The sequence below is a fragment of the Mobula hypostoma genome, chromosome 3 (genome assembly GCF_963921235.1).
Source record: "Mobula hypostoma chromosome 3, sMobHyp1.1, whole genome shotgun sequence".
In the NCBI taxonomy this organism is placed as follows: Eukaryota; Metazoa; Chordata; class Chondrichthyes; order Myliobatiformes; family Myliobatidae; genus Mobula; species Mobula hypostoma.
Window position 1 is genome coordinate 19,760,101 of NC_086099.1, and position 18,927 is coordinate 19,779,027.

General features: G+C 43.1%; 1 protein-coding gene across 4 annotated transcripts in view; it reads left to right on the top strand.

The window, feature by feature from the left end:
- The window catches only part of kiaa1328 (KIAA1328 ortholog), a 150,149-nt gene that overhangs the window by 91,898 nt on the left and 39,324 nt on the right, over positions 1 to 18,927 (top strand). For all 4 annotated transcript variants that reach the window (XM_063042769.1, XM_063042770.1, XM_063042767.1 and 1 more), the window contains one exon: positions 5,896 to 6,004. In XM_063042769.1, coding sequence (XP_062898839.1) covers positions 5,896 to 6,004 — 109 coding nt within the window. The remainder of the gene's footprint in view (positions 1 to 5,895; positions 6,005 to 18,927) is intronic.

An 18,927-nucleotide genomic window follows, 5' to 3' on the forward strand; every position in this document is an offset into this window, starting at 1 on the left:
CAACTCTCTATACTCATTCTGCAGAACTTTATCCTTTGTTCTGCTTATGTCATTTGTAACAATAGGTACAGTACAGCAACCTCTGGCTGTTTGTCCTACTGCTTGAGAATTTTCTTCAGCTGCGTAGAGGTGTCCTTATCCCTGGCACATGCAAGCAAAAACACCAACAAAAGTCTGTGCAAAATTTCCTGCTACAATCTTTCCGCTTGGGTTTTCCTGCGTCCTAAGCATACAGTGGATTCTAACCAAATACACTTGAGGAACGTTATCCCCAAGTTCAGATTTTGGCATCTTTACTGTTTTTTTTTAATTTAGCAGTACAATACAGAGTAAACCCTTCTGGCCTTTTGGACCATGCCGCCCCACCACCCTGATTAACCCTATCCTCATGATGGCACAATTTACAATGACCAGCTAACTTACCTGGTACGTTTTTGGACTGTGGGAGGTAACCTGAGCACCTGGGGGAAAACCACACATTCCGTGGGGAGGATGTACTCCTTACAGAATGGAACTCGGGAAGGCCCCAAGCTGTAATGGTGTTGTGCTAATCACTATGCTACCGTGGTGGCAAAAATAGGATTTATTTTATTTAGTGATACAGTGCAGAGTAGGCCTTTCTGGTCCTCTGAACCATGCTGCCCGAGCAACTCTAATCTAATCACAGGACCATTTACAATGACAAATTAACCTACCCAGTATGTCTTTGGACTGTGGGAGGAAACCAGAACACCCAGAGAAAACAAATGTATTCCATGGGGATGAAATACAAAGACTCCTTAAAGAACAGTGCCAGAATTGAACTCCTTACTGTGGAGCATCCGGAGCTGCAGTAGCATCACGATAATTGATACGCTACCATGACACTTTATGTGCAAACAACCTTAATCTTAATTGTCTCCTCCTTCACCCAGCTTGGTACTTCTGCTACTGTGCCTTTAGCTGCCTTCCTATACTGTTGGTATTCTACTTAGCAGCAGTTTCACTTAATACCCTTCGATTTAACCCAAGTTAGTCCCAGATCAATGTGATCTGTACTGAAGCTTTGACTGTAACTCAGTCATAAGAACATAAGAACATAAGAAATAGGAGCAGGAGTAGGCCATCCGGCCCATCGAGCCTGCCCCGCCATTCAATAATATCATGGTTGATCTGTCTGTAAAATCAGCTCCCTCTACCTGCCTTTCCCCCATAACCCTTAATTCCCCTGCTATGTAAAAACCTATCTAACTGTATCTTAAATATATTTAGTGAAGAAGCCTCAACTGCTTCCCTGGGCAGAGAATTCCACAGATTCACCACTCTCTGGGGAAAAAACAGTTTCTCCTCATCTCCATCCTAAATCTTCTCCCCTGAAACTTGAGGCAATGTCCCCTAGTTCTAGTCTCACCCACCAATGGAAACAACTTTTCTACTTCTATCTTTTCTATCCCTTTCAAAATTTTGTATGTTTCTATACAATTCAGTCATGCACAATGAGTTAGATGGAATCCATAAATCGGTTAGGTTTTTTAATCAATATTTTGGGGGAGAATGAAATATAAGGGATAATGATATTTAGCATTTTGAATGCTACTCACTATTTTGAATGTTTTGCACCTTGGCCTTGGAAATGCGCTCTCGTTCAGCTGTATCTATGTATGGTTTGAATGATTAAACTTGATCTGAATACTGCGCATCAGTCAGGTAACATAACCCCTACTGTAAAGTATGGTGGAGGTAGCATCATGCAGTGGGGATACTTTTCGGCAGCAGGGACTGGAAGTCTGATTAAGATTGATACTAGAAGACATTAGACACCTTAAAAAAAGAAACTACAGCACAGTGCAGGCCCTTTGGCCCTCGATGTTGTGCCGATCTATATATTCCTTAAAAAAAAGTATTAAACCCACACTACCCCCTAACCCTCTATTTTTCTTGCATCCATGTGCCTGTCGAAGAGGCTGTTAAGTACCCCTAATGTTTTAGTTGCACCACCATCCCTGGCAAGTCATTCCAGGCACCCACAGCCCTCTGTGTTTTTAAAAAAAAAACACACACACACAACAACAAACAAAAAAACTTCTGATGTCTCCCCTAAACTTCCTTCCTTTAACTTTGTACATATGCCCTCTGGTGTTTGCTATTCATGCCCTGGGAAACAGATACTGGCTATCCACCCTATTTATGCCTCTCGAAATCTTGTAGACCTCTATCAAGTCCCCTCTCATCCTTCTATGCTCTAAAGAGAAAAGTCCCAGCTCTGCTAACCTTGCCTCATAAGACTTGTTTTCCAATCCAGGCAACATCCTGGTAAATCTCCTCTGCACCCTCTCCATAGCTTCCATGTCCGTCCTATAATGAGGTGACCAAAACTGAACACAATACTCTAAGTGTGGTCTCACCAGAGATTTGTAGAGTTGCAACATGACCTCTCGACTCTTGAACTCAATTCCCCTATGTAATGAAGCCTAGCATCCCATAGGCCTTCTTAACTATCCTTTCAGCCTGTGCAGCGACCTCGAGGGATGTATGGATTTGAACCCCAAGGTCCCTCTGTTCAACCACACTCTTAAGTAACCGACCATTAACCCTGTACTCAGTCTTCTGGTTTGTCCTTCCAAAATGCATCAGCTCACACTTATCCGGATTGAACTCCATCTGCTACTTTTCTGCCCAACTCCACATCCTGTCTATATCCTCTTGTAACCTTCGACAACCTACAGCTCCATCCACGACTCTTCCAATCTTCGTGTCATCCACAAACTTACTCACCCATCCTTCCGCTTCTTCATCCAGATCATTTATAAAAATCTTAAAGGGCAGGGGTCCCAGAACAGATCCTTGCAGCACTCCACTAGTCACCGACCTCCAGTCAGAATACTTTCCTTCCACTACTACCCTCTGCTTTCTTCCTGTAAGCCAATTTTTTATCCAAACAGCCAAGGTTCCACTGATCCCATGCCTCATGACTTTCTGGATGAGTCTCTCGTGGGGGACCTTGTCATATGCCTTGCTAAAATCCATGTAAACCACATCTACCACCCTATCCTCATCAATTTCTTTTGTTACCTCTTCAAAAAACTCAATTAGGCTCGTGAGGCATGTGCTTCCCTTCACAAAGCAATGTTGACTATCCTTGAGTAGACTGTATTTCTCCAAATGCTCGTAGATCCTATCCTTAAGAATCCTTTCCAGATATCTCTCCTCACCCTATTACTGCTATCTTTGGACTACCTAAAATTTCTAGTAATCTTTCCCCTTCAGCCCGTAGAATGATTGCATTTCTTACTTTAATGGCGAAAAGATGTATTTTACAACATTGGAAAGAGCTTAATGCTCCAACTACCTTTTTTTGGTTTTCTCAGACGATTTTATGTTTGAATCTGGAGAAAATTAGAAGTAACCTTTATGATTCTTCATTTAAATTTGAACAGATTTGGGGACCTTTTATTCGATATTTTCATTTAATGTAATATTTACCCTTCTTGTTTTTTTTCACTGTTTTAATGGAGGTCGGGATTGAGGACGTGATTTTAAGTTTAACTCTGTTTGGTTTCAAGTTAGCCCATTGCTTTGCTTTGCTTTTAGTTAGTTGCACGGTGGGTTTTTTTTGGGGGGTTTTTTTTTTTTTCTTTTTTTCCATTGATATATATAAAATCTAGTATACTATTATGTTATCTTGGTTTCTTATGCTTAAATTACGTTGTTTGTAGTATTTTCTTTTTGGTATTGTTACCTTTTGGAATTTTATTATACTTTAACATTGTATTAATGTTTATATGGCTTACCTTTTTTGTATACTTACTCAATAAAAAGATTTAAAAAGAAAGAAAGAAAGAATCCTTTCCAATAGTTTGCAGACCACTGACGTAAGACTCACTGGTCTTTAGTTCCCAGGATTCTCCCTGTTACCTTTTTTAAACATGGGAACTACATTTGCCATTCTCCAATCCTCCGGCACCTCCCCCGCAGCCAAAGAGGATTCAAAGATCATAGCTACTGCTCCAGCAATCTCTTCTCTCACTTCCCACAGCAACCTGGGGTATATCACGTCTGGCCCTGGGGACTTATCAATCTTGATGTTTTTAAGAAGATCCAACACTACTTCTTCCTTAATCTCCACATTGTCCAGCACACAGGCCTGTTCGATTTCGACCTCACCCTGATCAAGGTCCTTTTTACTTATGAATACTGAAGCGAAGTATTCATTTAGGACCTCCCCAACCTCCTCCGCCTCCAGGCACATGCTGCCTTCTTTATCCTTTAGTGGCCCCACCTTCATTCTTGTCATCCTTCTGTTCTTCACATACGCATAGAACGCCTTGGGGTTCCCCTTAATCCTTCATGCCAAGGCCTTCTCATGCGCCCTACAAGCTCTCCTAAGTCCTTAAGCTCCTTCCTGGCTACCCTATATTTCTCCTGCTTCTTATATCGAACATATGCTTCCTCCTTCCTCTTGACAAGTTGCCTCACGTGTTTCATCAGCCACGGTTCCCTTTTCCTACCACTTTTTCCTTGTCTCAGTGGGACAAACCTATCCTGAACCCAGCACAAGTGGTCCCTAAACTTCCTCCACATTACTTCTGTGCTTTCACCCTTGAACATCTGTTTCCAATTTACTCTCGCTAGTTCCTGCCTCATCCCTTCATAGTTGGCCCTTCCCCAGTTAAGCACTTTCCCATTTTGTCTGTTTTTACCCTTTTCCATAGCTATGCTGAAGCTAAGGGAGTTGTGGTCACTCTCACCAAAATGCTCCCCGACCAAGAGGTCTGCCACCTGACCAGGTTCATTTACCCAGAGCTAGATCCAGTACGGCCTCTCCTCTCGTCGGCCAGTCCACATACTGTGTCAGGCATCCTTCTTGAACACACCTGACAAATTCAGCCCCATCTATCCCCCTTGCAGTCAGGAGGTGCCAGTCAATATGAGGGAAGTTGAAATCACCCATAACTACAACCCTGTATTTCCTGCACCATTCTAAGATCTGCCTGCTTATCTGCTCCTCAGTATCCTGAGGGCTATTTGGGGGCCTATAGACTACTCCCAGCACAGTGAGTGATCCCTTCCTATTTCTGACTTCCACCCACACTGACTCACTGGACACTCCCTCTGCAGCGTCCTCACTTTCTATAGCTGTGATACTATCCCTGACCAGTAATGCTCCCCCCCCCCCACCTCCCATCCTATTCCTTTTAAAAACATCTTCATGATGTGAAGATGAATGCTGTTAAATGGAGATCCTGGATTAAAATAAACTGCTAACCTCTGCTAGAAAGCTTAAACTGGGGAGGAAGTTTGTCTTTTAGCAGGACAACAACCCAAAGCACACTGCTAGAGCAACCATGGAGTGGCATCAAAAGAGGACTGTTGATGTCCTTGAGTAGCCCAGTCAGAATCCTGACCTTGACTTGATCAAACATCTCTGGCAAGACCTCAGTTTTTGTCCACCGCTGCTCCCCAGCTAACTTGGCACAGCTTGAGCAATTTTGAAAGGAGGGATGGGTAAATCTTGCTCCATGTTATGCAAAGCTAAAAGAGACTTATCCAAAAAGACTCCCGGCTGGAATTGCTGCAAGAGGTGGTTCAATTAAGTACTGAGCAAAGAGAGATGAATACTTTTGAACTGCTGACATTTTGGTTTTTGAATTTTTAGATTTTCATGCTTTACAATTTTCTCTGATTTTTGTTTTGGACTCTAGGCTCTTTTTTTGAAAAAAAGAGTTACAGATGATTCACAAATAAAAAAAATCTCAGTTAAAGTGATCAGGATCTCTGGTTGTAATATTCATTTATGTGAGCAATGGGTGGGGGCTGAATACCTTTTCATGGCATTGTAAAGATCAAACTGAAAGACATTGATCAATTAAATTTAATATCTGTTTCATTCAATTAAATTCATGACTTTTTGTCTAGGGGCTACTTTGCTTCCTAAAAAAGATGCGGCAACTTCTCCTGTGCCAGTTGTTAAAAAATACCAGCCAGTCAACGTGGCAACATCACCCATTTGGCCTGAATCACTGAGGTAGGGTATTACAGAATCCTGGAAATGGACGGCACAGGAACGGGTCCCGTCAGCCCATATTGTCCATGTGGACTGCGGTGTCTGTCCTTACTAATCTCAATTGCCCACATTATGCTCCCATCCCTCTAAGCTTTTTTTTTATTCAAGTACCTGTACAAATGCTTTTTAAATATACTTATATCTTCTATTACCTTCTGTTGTAGCTATACTTGATGAAGGTTGATGAAGCCCCATGCACTGTATGCCGCCTTAACCGCAGGTTGACTGTGTGGTTAAGAAGGCATATGGTGCATTGGCCTTCATCAATTGTGGGATTGAGTTGAAAAGCCGAGAGGTAACGTTGCAGCTATATAGGACCCTGGTCAGACCCCACTTGGAGTACTGTGCTCAGTTCTGGTCGCCTCACTACAGGAGGGATGTGGAAACCATAGAAAGAATGCAGAGGAGATTTACAAGGATGTTGCCTGGATTGGGGAGCATGCCTTATGAGAATAGGTTGAGTGAACTCTGCCTTTTCTCCTTGGAGCGACGGAGGATGAGAGGTGACCTGATAGAGATGTACAAGATAATGAGAGGCATTGATCGTGTGGATAGTCAGAGGCTTTTTCCCAGGGCTGAAATGGCTAGTACGAGAGGGTACAGATGTCAGGTGTAAGTTTTTTACACAAAGAGTGGTAAATGCGTGGAATGGGCTGCCAGTGGAGGTGGAAAAGATAGGGTCTTTTAAGAGACTCCTGGATAGGTACATGGAGCTTAGAAAAATAGAGGGCTATTGGTAAGCCTAGGTAGCTCTAAGGTAATGACATGTTCGGCACAGCTTTGCAGGCTGAAGGGCCTGTATTGTGCTGTAGGTTTTCTATTTTTCTACCTTTGGAATAGTTCTATTTTTAAATTTCTGCTTTGCATCTGCCACTGTTAATGTTTTCTGTTGTGTTTTTGTTAAAGCATAAACTTAGAGATTTTTGTGTTTGAGCAACTAAGTGGGTTTATTTAAATTCTACTATGGTATGGAAATTCATTTGGATAGGATTTTTTTCTTCTTTTGTTGATCCCAGAGGAAAAGGTTGCATGCATGCCTTTACAAGCCCAAAATGTTTGGTGATAGCCTTCAAGGAGGGAAATCAATGCACCAATATGCTTTTGGCCTGTTCATGACTGATTTATAATGCCCTTATGGCATAAAGAGACTGATTTGAAAGGTCTAAGAACAAAGAAAACCATAGTGATGAAAGTTTATTATAGAGTGCAACCTTCTAAAATAAAAGTTGCTGAAGATTATATTTCTTAATGGTATGAATAATAAAGAAATTTAAAGATATTTTTTAAAAAAAACTATCTTTTCCTGAGAGGCAAATCCCTAATAAACTAACGTACAGTAGAGGCCTATTTGTTAACTTCAAACTGAAAATTCAACTGATGCAAAAATTAATCAATTTTGTGAGTAATCAATTTTAATTCAGTGGGCATAATATATGTAAATTTTCAAATAACTTTACGTAAATCCCATTTCATTGCTTCATTGTTTTTGCTTGGTTTTGTCTTACTATTGTCAGAATATCTTGAAATGCTCATTTTCCCAACTTCTACCACTCCAGTTTGACTAGACTTTGGTCACAGACTTCCATGAGTTAGGACAAATTTTGGACAAAGTTAAATTTTTTGAGAGCATTCTTAGGGTATTTTCTTTGCCCGTTTAAAGGTTATTTGCTTTGGCGAAGTTTTGAATAGAGGACTTGTCTTGGGAGGTTGGTGCGAGGTTTACTGATGAAGTGGCCTATCCAGAGCTGAATCTAATTTGTCCTTCAATGTTAAAGATACTGGCCTGGGAAAGGGTACATAAATATTGGTTAGCTGGTCTTCCCAATGGATTTGATGCTTCTACACCAGTGCCTTGATAAGTAAGGATAGCAAACTTGAGTAAAGTCAGAACATGTGAAGTTAGGGACAGGGAGCTGATTGGATAGTTAGTAACACGACAGAAAATAAGGAATTACTCAAATTGGTCTCACCACTGATCCTTATTCACATTTATGTAAACAATTTGGAATTAAAGTATAATATTAAAGTAATTTTGTGCCCAGAATTTAGAATTATTTGAAGTTTTTGGTTGGAGTTCTCTCGTAAAATAATCACTCAGTATTATTTTGTGGTGTTTATTAAAAGTCATAGAGAAGGGATGTAGTTTTGGTCAGATTTTGACCAGTAGCTGTAAATGTTAATTGTGTTCCAGGGTAATTATCTGAATTTTGCTTTGTGCTGCAGCCAATTAGAAATCTCAGCATGTGCAGCTGATTATTTTCTCACAATTGAAATAAAATCAAGTTTATTGTCATCTGACTGTACATATGCAATCCAGTGAAACAACGTTCCTGTGGAGTATGGTGCACCCAGAAAGCATATAACCCACACAACATGTAAGCCAAAGCATTACCCTAAATAAATTAATAAAATATTCAAAATGCATGCAGCACAGGTAAACAGTACAGTATACAGTGAACAGTACAGTATACAGTGAGATCTCGGTGGTAGCAGGGTATTAATTAGTCTCACAGCCTGAGGGGGAAAAAGTAGTTACCCAGTCTGGCAGTCCTAGTCCTGATGCTCCTGTACCTCCTCCCTCATGGTAGTGGGTCAAAAAGATTGTGGGATGGTGATGGGAATCCTCAACAATGTTTTAGGCCCTTTGTCTACTAGGTTCCTGGTAAATGTCACAAATAGGGCGAAGTGAGACACAGGTGATCCTCTCAGCAGTTTTAACTATCCTCTATTGGGTATTGTGGTTTGATGCCTTGTATCCTCCGTACCGCAAAATGATGCAACAAGACGGGACACTCCCACCAGTGCTCCTGTAGAAAGTTGTGAGAATGAGGGTGGCGTCTTCTCCTGAGAGTGTGGAGGCTGCTGTGCCTTCTTGACTAGTGAGGAAGTAATGCTCACCAAGGAACTTAGTGCTCTTCACTCTCTACATTAGGACCATTGATGTGTAATGGAGACTAGTCAACCTGTGCTTTCCTGAAGTCTGCAATCATCTCTTTTGTCTTGTCCACATTGAGACTTGGGTTGTTGTTCTTGCACCATTTGACAAACTTCTCAACCTTCTCTCTGTATACTGACTGATCAGTGAACTTGATGTGGTCTGAGCTGAATCTGGTAGTGTACTTATGAGTGAGCAGCAGATTGCACTCAGCTCTGGGGGGCACTAGTGCTCAGCATGATGGAGCTTGAGATGTTGCTGCCAACTCAGACTGACTAGGGTCTTCCTGTTAAGAAGTTACAGAGAGGAGTGTTAATTCCCAGTGAGGACAGTTTATCCACCAGCCTCAAAGTCAAGGCTATTATGTACCAAGGCACCCTGCTGACATTACTTTCGTTCTGGATGACAAAAATTGTTAAGCTAGAATATTATGATATTCGAGGCATGACTGCGCAGGCGTGTAGATGTCAGTGAGTTAGACCGGTGGGAAGAATTTAAAAGGAGTGCATTTTCTCTTCAACAGTTTGATCGAGGCATGACTGCGCAGATGCATGAATGTCAGTAAGTTAGACCAGCGGGAAAAGTCTAAAAAGAAGTCAGCTTTATAGAGCGGGTAACAGAGTAGAGGGAGTCAGAGTAGGAGGGCTTTGGCTCAACGAGGCTTCGATGATAATGGGTTGAGGCGACGTAAGTTACTTGTGAAGAATAGAAATAGAAAGTATATCTGCGAGGCTGTTGTTCTGTACTGAATGTCGGATGTGGGATGTTCAGGAGACCCCCAGCCTCCTGGACGACCACATCTGCGCCAGGTGTGTCGAGCTGCAGCTCCTTAGGGACCAGGTTAGGGAACTGGAGCTGCAGCTCGATGACCTTCGTTTGGTCAGGAGGTGATAGAGAGGAGCTATAGGCAGGTAGTCACACCTGGGCCTTGGGAGATAGATAAATGGGTAATAGTCAGAGGATGGAAGGGCAAGAGTCAGATACTAGAGAGTACCCCTGTGGCTGTGCCCCTTAACAATAAATACTCCTGTTTGAGTACTGTTGGGGGAGATGACCTACCTGGGGGAAGCAACAGTGGCTGTGCTTCTGGCGCAGGGTCTGGTCCTGTGGCTCAGAGGGTAGGGAATGGAAGAGGATGGCTGCAGTGATAAGGGACTCCATAGTTAGGGGGTCAGACAGGCAATTCTATGGACGCAGGAAAGAAACATGATGGTAGTTTGCCTCCCAGGTGCCAGGGTCTAGGATGTTTCTGATTGTGTCCACGATATCCTGAAGTGGGGAGGTGAACAGCCAGAGGTCGTGGTACCAACGACATAGGTAGGAAAAGGGAAGAGGTCCTGAAAACAGACTACGGTGAGTCAGGAAGGAAGTTGAAAAGCAGGACCTCAAAGGTAGTAATCTCAGGATTACTGCCTGTGCCGTGCGACAGTGAGTATAGGAATAGAGTGAGGTGGAGGATAAATGCGTTGCTGAGGGATCGGAGCAGGGGCAGGGATTCAGATTTCTGGATCGTTGGGACCTCTTTTGGGGCAGGTGTGACTTGTACAAAAAGGATGGGTTGCACTTGAATCTGAGGGGGAGCCAATATCCTGGCAGGAAGGTTTGCTAAGGCTATTGGGGAGAGTTTAAACTAGAATTTCTGGGGGGTTGGAACTGAACTGAAGAGACTGGGGAAGGGGCAGTTGGCTCTCAAATTGAGTAAGCTTGTAGACAGTGTGAGAGGGAGGAAAGGCAGATGATAGAAAAGGGATGCGCTCATACTGATGGTTTGAGATGTGTCTATTTTAATGCAAGGAGTATCATGAACAAAGCGGATGCGCTTACAGCGTGGATCAGTACTTGAAGCTATGATGTTGAGGTCGTTACAGAGACTTCCATGGCTCAGGGGCAGGATTGGTTACTTCAAGTGCCAGGCTTTAGATGTTTCAGAAAGGACAGGGAGGGAGGCAAAAGAGGTTGGGGCATAGCACTGCTGATTAGAGATAGTGTCATGGCTGCAGAAAAGGAGAAAAGTCATGGAAGGATTGTCTACTGAGTCTCTATGGGTGGAAGTTAGGAACAGGGATGGGTCAACACTCTAGGTCTTTTTTATAGACCACCCAATAGTAACAGGGACATCGAGGAGCAGATAGGGAGACAGATTCTGGAACGGTGCAATAATAGCAGGGTTGTTGTGGTGGGAGATTTTAATTTCCCCAATATTGATTGGTATCTCCCTTGAGCAAAGGTGCAGTTTATTAGGTGGTGGTGAGGAAGGTTTCCTGACACAATATGTAGATAAGCCTACAAGAGGAGAGACTATACTTGATCTGGTACAGGCGTCCCCCGCTTTTCGAACGTTCGTTTTATGAAACCTCACTGTTACAAAAGACCTGTTTTCGCTAACAGAAGATGTTTTCACTGTTACGAAAAAAGGCAGCGTGCGAAAAAAAAGCAGTGCGCGCCCCGAGCAGCCACTCTCCCCCGGATTCGGAACTGCATTCTCGCCAGCATTGCTTAAACACGTGCCTGTGAGCAGCCGTTAGCAAGATGAGTTCTAAGGTATCGGAAAAGCCAAAAAGAGCTCGTAAGGGTGTTACACTAGACATAATTAAGTGTTTCGATCGTGAACGAAGTAAGGACAAAGTGAGTTTGGCTTGTGGAAGTTGACGAAGATGATGTTGAAGAGGTTTTGGCATCCTGTGACGAAGAACTGATAGATGAAGAGCTGATGCAATTGGAAGGAAAGGATAACAATTGAAACCGAATGCAGTAGCAAACGGACCGAAAGTGAAGTCGTCCGGGAACTGAACGTGCAGAACTGCGTGAGATTTTCGCTGCATTGATAAAGTACGACTTTAATTCTGAAAGGGTACGCCGGCTTAGGGCATATTTGCAAGATGGTTTGAGTGCTTACAAAGAACTGTATGGTAGAAAAATGCGCGAGGCTAGCAGTCAAGCAAGGCTTCCACAGCAGACGACGAACCTCGACCTTCAACATCGAGGCAGGCAGACATGGAGGAAGATGACCTGCCTGCCCTGATGGAAACAGATGACAATGAGATGACACCCCAGTGTCCCACCACCCCAACCCCCGGGCCGCGGACCGATACCAATTCGTGGAGAATGCAGCAGTAGCCAGGAGGCACCCAACACATCTTTAAGAAAAAAAGCTGAAATAAACAAGCTAATTAATTACGTGCCGCCTGGCACATAATTGTCGGCCCAGATCAGAGCCGATTGCGTCACCTCTGATCTGGGCCGACATTTACGTGCTGGGCAGCACCTAATTAATTAGCTTGTTTATTTCGGCTTTTTTCTTAAAGATGTGCTGGGTGCGTCCTGGCTACCGCTGCATTCTTCGCGGATCGGTATCGATTCGCTGACTGGAGGGTGGGGACCACTGCACCTCCCCAACCTCTGACGACTCAGCCTAACACAGCATCATCAGTGTGCTTGATGTCTTCCCGATTCCCTAAAGTGATACTACACTGTACATTATTTCTACTTTATAAAGGCTGTGTATTTTTAGGTTTTATCTGGTATGAGTTGGCAGCTTCATAGCTCAAAGGTTACTGGAGAGTGCTTGCGCCGTGTTTTTGCCAAGAGCGCTTGCATGAGATTTTTGCTGCGGAGAACAGTGCAGGCAATGATTGTGGAAGAGTATTTCTACTTTATATAGGCTGTGTATTTATCATATCATTCCTGCTTTTACTATATGTTACTGTTATTTTAGGTTTTATGTGTTATTTGGCATGATTTGGTAGGTTATTTTTGGGTCTGCGAATACTCACAAATTTTTCCCATATAAATAAATGGTAATTACGTCTTCACTTTACGACCTTCCGGCTTACAAATCGTTTCATAGGAATGCTCTACCTTTGGATGGCGGGGGAAACCTGTATTGGGAAATCAACCTGGTCAAGTGTCAGGTCTCTCAGTGGGAGAGCATTTTGGAGATAGTGATCACAACTCTATCTCCTTTATGCAACACACATAAAAGTTGCTGGTGAACGCAGCAGGCCAGGCAGCATCTCTAGGAAGAGGTGCAGTCGACGTTTCAGGCCGAGACCCTTCATCTGACGAAGGGTCTCGGCCTGAAACGTCGACTGCACCTCTTCCTAGAGATGCTGCACTTTTATGTGTGTTGCTTGAATTTCCAGCATCTGCAGAATTCCTGTTGTTTGCATCTATCTCCTTTACTATAGCATTGGAGAGGGATAGGAACAGACAAGATAGGAAAGCATTTAATTAGAGTAAGGGGAAATATGAAGCTCTCAGGCAGAAACTTGGGATCCAAGCAGATACATGGGATCCAAGGTGACCCTACTTTGTAGATCCAGAACTGGTTTGCCCACAGAAGGCAAAGAGTGGTTGTAGACGGGTCATATTCTGCATGGAGGTTGGTGACCAGTGGTGTGCCTCAGGGATCTGTTCTGGAACCTGTTCTCTTTGTGATTTTTATAAATGGCTTGGATGAGGAAGTGGAGGGATGGGTTAGTAAATTTGCTGATGACACAAAGGTTGGGGGTGTTGTGGATAGTGTGGAGGGCTGTCAGAGGTTACAGCGGGACATCAATAGGACGCAAAACTGGGCTGAGAAGTGGCAGATGGAGTTCAACCCAGATAAATTTGAGGTGGCTCATTTTGGTAGGTCAAATATGATGACAGAATATAGTATGTTACAACTGTATAGGACCCCACTTGGAGTACTGTGCTCAGTTCTGGTCACCTCACTACAGGAAGGATGTGGAAACTATAGAAAGGGTGCAGAGGAGATTTACAAGGATGTTGCCTGGACTGGAGAGCATGCCTTATGAGAATAGGTTGAGTGAACTTGGCTTTTTCTCCTTGGAGCGACAGAGGATGAGAGGTGACCATTTAGAGGTGTATAATATGTTGAGAGACATTGATCATGTGGATATTCAGAGGCTTTTTCCCAGGGGTAAAATGACTATCATGAGGGGGCACAGTTTTAAGGTGCTTGGAAGTAGGTACAGAGGAGATGTCAGGGTAAGTTTTTTACGTCACAAGTGATGAGTGCGTGGAATGGGCTGCTGGCGACAGTGGTGGAGGCAGATACATCGGTACTTTTCAGAGACTCCTGGGTAGGTACATGGAGCTTAGAAAAATAGAGGGTTATGGGTAATCCTAGGTAATTTCTAAAGTAAGTACATGCTCAGCGTGGCATTGTGAGTTGAAGGGACTGTATTATGCTGTAGATTTTCTATGTTTCTATTCCTTAAATTTTATTGATACTTTCATTTACTGGTAATTCCTGTGCTTAACAAATTATTACAGATATTTGCTATCTTTTGTCAGAGAGGAATGGAGTGACACTGAAAATATGAACCAGGGTATTAATATCTTTTATTAACTTTGAATAGGCAATTACTGGTTTGTCCTTTGTGGCCATATTGTTTTTCTCAAACAAATAGCTGTATGACAGTAATGTGTCTTAATCTATTACTATATTATTTCCATTGTTCAATGAAATATGCAGCCAGTTACAAGCTCACACTTTCCAGCTTATGTCAGTTGAAAGGTTTGTTGAAATGCATTTTTTGTTTTCCAAGATGGACAGGAAAGAAATATGAGGTCTCTCACTTCAGTTTTTAAACACCATATCTGCTGTGTAATTCTTAAGAGCTGTTTGCAATTCACATATTAGACTTACTGAAGAAATCTCATTGAAGAATTTGGCATGAACACTATCTCATTGTTTGTATTTTGCACTATTGAATTTTGTAACTTGTCATTTTTGTCTTGCACTATACTGCTACCATAAAACAACAAATTTCATGACCTCAGTCAGTGACAATAAATCTGATGCTGACCAAAAATAGGTTGGGACATTCAGTTCACAACTCAATAATGAGAATTGTCATTAGAAACTTAATTGCAGCAATTTAATCTCAGTCAGCTGAGAGTCCTTCAGAACTTCAGCTTATTTAATTCTCCACCTCACTCCTACTCTGACTTTTCGGCCTGTGGCCTCCTGTACTGTATAATGAGGTATACCATAGGCTTGAATAGCACCTCATCTTCCATCTGGGAACATTGCAGCTTTCTAGAATTGATCTTAAATTCTACAACTTAGAAATTCTCTCTTTCTCTCTCAGCCACCAATCCATGTCATGGCCTGCTCTTATGCCATAATGAGGCCAACCTCAGGTGGAGGGGTAACACCTTGTATTCCATCTGGGTAGCCTCCGATCTGATGCCATGAATACAGATTTCTCCTGGTTTTAAAAATTTCCCTCTTCCCTCTCCTCTTCTAGTCCCCACTCTGGCCTCTCACCTCTCCTCACCTGTCTGTTACCTCCCAGAGTCCCTTCCTCCTCCCCTTTCACCTATGGTCCACACTCCTATCAGATTCCTTCCTCTCTAGCCCTTTGTTTCCTAGCCATCTGGCTTTGCCTGTCACTTTCCGGGTATCATCCTTCCCCTCTTCCTACCTTTTATTCTGGTATCTTCCCCCTTTCTTTCCAGTCTTGATGAAGGGTCTCAGCCCAAAACATCGACTGTTTGTTCATTTCCATAGATGCTGCCTGGCCGGCTGAGTTCCTTCAGCATTTTGTGTGTGTTGCTTTGGATTTCCAGCATCTGCAAAATTTCTTGTTTATTATTTGTTTAGCTCGTTTGTTTTATTTGTTTTTCCTTCTCATGAAAAGGAGGATATGCCCAATTTAACCTGCTAGTCTTTCCCTTCCAAAGACATTCCTTCTCTCCCACCCTCCCTGCAACTTAATGATCTTCTGCTCTTTCCTTCCCAGTTAACCATTTGTTTTTGCACAGATGCTGACTTGCTGATCATTTCCAGCATTTTCTGTCCATATTTCGATTTTCAAAATAAGTATTTGAAAAGTTGAGTGAAGTGAACTAAAGTAAAAGCTGGATCAACTTAAGATGAATCTCATTTGAAGCAGGGACATTTCAAAAGGTTATGATTTGAGATCAAAAAGATAGATTTCCTATTCCAACAAAATCATCAATCTCTATTAATTTGAGTCACATCGCTCAATAACCTCTGATTTAATCCTAGCCTGATGTGTTATAATTTGCAATGACCAATTGGTATACTAACTGGTATGTCTTTGGAATGTGGGAGGAAACTGGAGCACCCGGAGAAAATCTGCACATTCCACGGGGAGGGCATACAGACTCCTTACACGTGACATCAGAATGGAACTCCAAACCCTGACATCCCCAGCTGTAGTAGCATCGTGCTAACCGCTTTGCCACTATGGCATCCTAATATGGGACAGTTTACATTAAGTGGAAAACTTGTGCAGTTTTTATGATGAATGGCCAAAGACTAGTGCATACTAGTTACCAGTCTATAAAAAATTGAAACAGCAAATTATACTCTGCATTTTACAGTAGATTAAATCTTAATAATTCAATTCTTTGCAGAATATTTATTATAAAATATTGCCATGTAAACACATTTCTTGAACTGATGTCTCCTCCATTACATGTGAATATTTGCCTGTGGTACTGCGATAATACTCTATATAATGTAGCAATGAACTTCGGATCATTCGGGAGGCAGAAGCAGAAATAAACAGGAGTTACAGAGAGATAGTCACCCCTAAGAGTCAGAAGACAGGTAGCTGGGTGACCGTCAGGAGAGGGAAGGGGAATAGGTAGAATGAGCAGAGCACCCCTGTGGCCATTCCCACCAATAATAAGTATATCATTTTGGATACTGTTGATGGGGGCGACCTACCAGGGACAAGTTGCAGTGGTTGCGTCTCTGGCACCGAGACTGGACCCTCAGCTTAGAAGGGAAGGAGGGAGAAGAGGAGAGCAGTAGTGATAGGGGATTCGATAGTTAGGGGGACAGATAAGAGGTTCTGTGGAAGAGATCGAGAATCCCAGATGGTCTGTTGCCTCCCTGGTGCCAAAGTCCGTGATACCTCAGATCGAGTTCTCAGTATTCTCAAGAAGGAGGGTGAGCAGCCAGATGTCGTGGTCCATGTAGGGACCAATGACGGTAGGAAAAGTGAGGAGGTCCTGAAAGGTGAGTTTAGGGAGTTAGGTGCCAAGTTAAAGGACAGGACCTCCAGGATAGCAATCTCAGGATTGCTACCAGTGCCACATGCAGGTGGGTTTAGAAATAGTAAGATAGCGCAGATCAACACGTGGCTGAAGACATGGTGCAGGAGGGAGGGCTTCAGATTTGTAGATAATTGGGCAGCTTTCCAGGGAAGGTGGGACCTGTTCCGGCGGGACGGTTTACATCTGAACTGGGGGGAGACAAATATTCTTGCAGGTAGGTTTGCTAGAGAGGCTCCAGTGGACTTAATCTAGATACAAGGGGGGAGGGAAACCAGAGTGTAGGAACAGATGTAGGGGAGAAGGAAGAAAAAGGAGATAGTAAAGTTGCTTGCACCATTAGTGATAAACAGAGAGTAAGAGGTGGAAAATTTCTTAAATGTATTTATTTTAATGCTAGGAGCATTGTAAGAAAGGTGGATGAGCTTAGAGCATGGGTTCATACCTGGAAGTATGATGTTGTAGCTATTAGTGAAACTTGGTTGCAGGAGGGGTGTGATTGGCATCTAAATATTCCTGGATTTTGTTGCTTCAGGTGTGATAGAATTGGAGGGACAAGAGGGGGAGGTGTTGCATTGCTTGTCAGAGAAAATAATTACAGCGGTGCTCTGGCAGGATAGATTAGAGGGCTCGTATAGGGAGGCTATTTGGGTGGAATTGAGGAATGGGAAAGGTGTAGTAACCCTTATAGGGATGTATTATAGACCACCTAATGGGGAGCGAGAATTGGAGGAGCAAATTTGTAAGGAGATAGCAGATATTTGTAGTAAGCACAAGGTTGTGATTGTGGGAGATTTTAATTTTCCACACACAGACTGGGAAGCCCATACTCCCCCCCCCCCCCAACAGTACTCAAAATGGAGTAATGGAGTACTTATTGTTGAGAGGGAACTTTCCACTCACTTTTGCTACCTTGTATGTCCTTCCCTTGGCTTTTATGCAGTCCTTAATTTCCCTTGTCAGCCACGGTTGCCCAACCCTGCCATTTGAGAACTACTATTTCTGTGGGACATCCTGTGCCTTGTGAACTACTCCCAGAAACTTGGGCCTTCTCTGGCCTGCCGTCATCCCCACCAGTATCCTCCTCCAATCCACTAGGGCAAGCTCCTCTCTCATGCCTCTGCAATTCCCTTTATTCCATTGTGATACAGGTTTCCCCCGCCATCCGAAGGTAGAGCGTTCCTATGAAATGGTTCGAAGGCGAAATGCCGTAAAGTGAAGAAGCAACTACCATTTATTTATATGGGAGAAATTTGTGAGTGTTCGCAGACCCAAAAAAAACCTACCAAATCATGCCAAATAACACACAAAACCTAAAATAACAGTAACATATAGCAAAAGCAGGAATGATATGATAAATACACAGCCTATATAAAGTAGAAGTATTTTTCTACAATCATTGCCACACTGTTCTCCATAGTGAAAATCTCACGCAAGCGCTCTTGGCAGAAACACTCTCTCCAGTAACCTTTAAGCTATGGAGCTGCCAAATCATACCAAATAACACATAAAAATACACAGTCAATATAAAGTAGAGATAATGTATGTACAGTGTAGTATCACTTACCGGAATTGAGAAGTCAGCGCAGAGCACACTGATGATGGTATGTTAGGCTGAGTTGTCGGAGGTTGGGGTGGTGCAGTGGTCCCCAACCTCCGGGCAGCGAACCGATACCGATCCGCGAAGAATGCAGCGGTAGCCGGGACGCACACAGCACATCTTTAAGAAAAAAGCCAAGATAAACAAGCTAATTAATTAGGTGCTGCCTGGCGTGTAAATGTCGGCCCAGATCAGAGGCGACGCAATCGGCAATTTCTTAAAGATGTGTTGGGTGCGCCCTGGCTACTGCTGCATTCTCTGTGGCATTGTATTGGTCCGCGGCCCGGGGGTTGGGGTGGTGGGACGTTG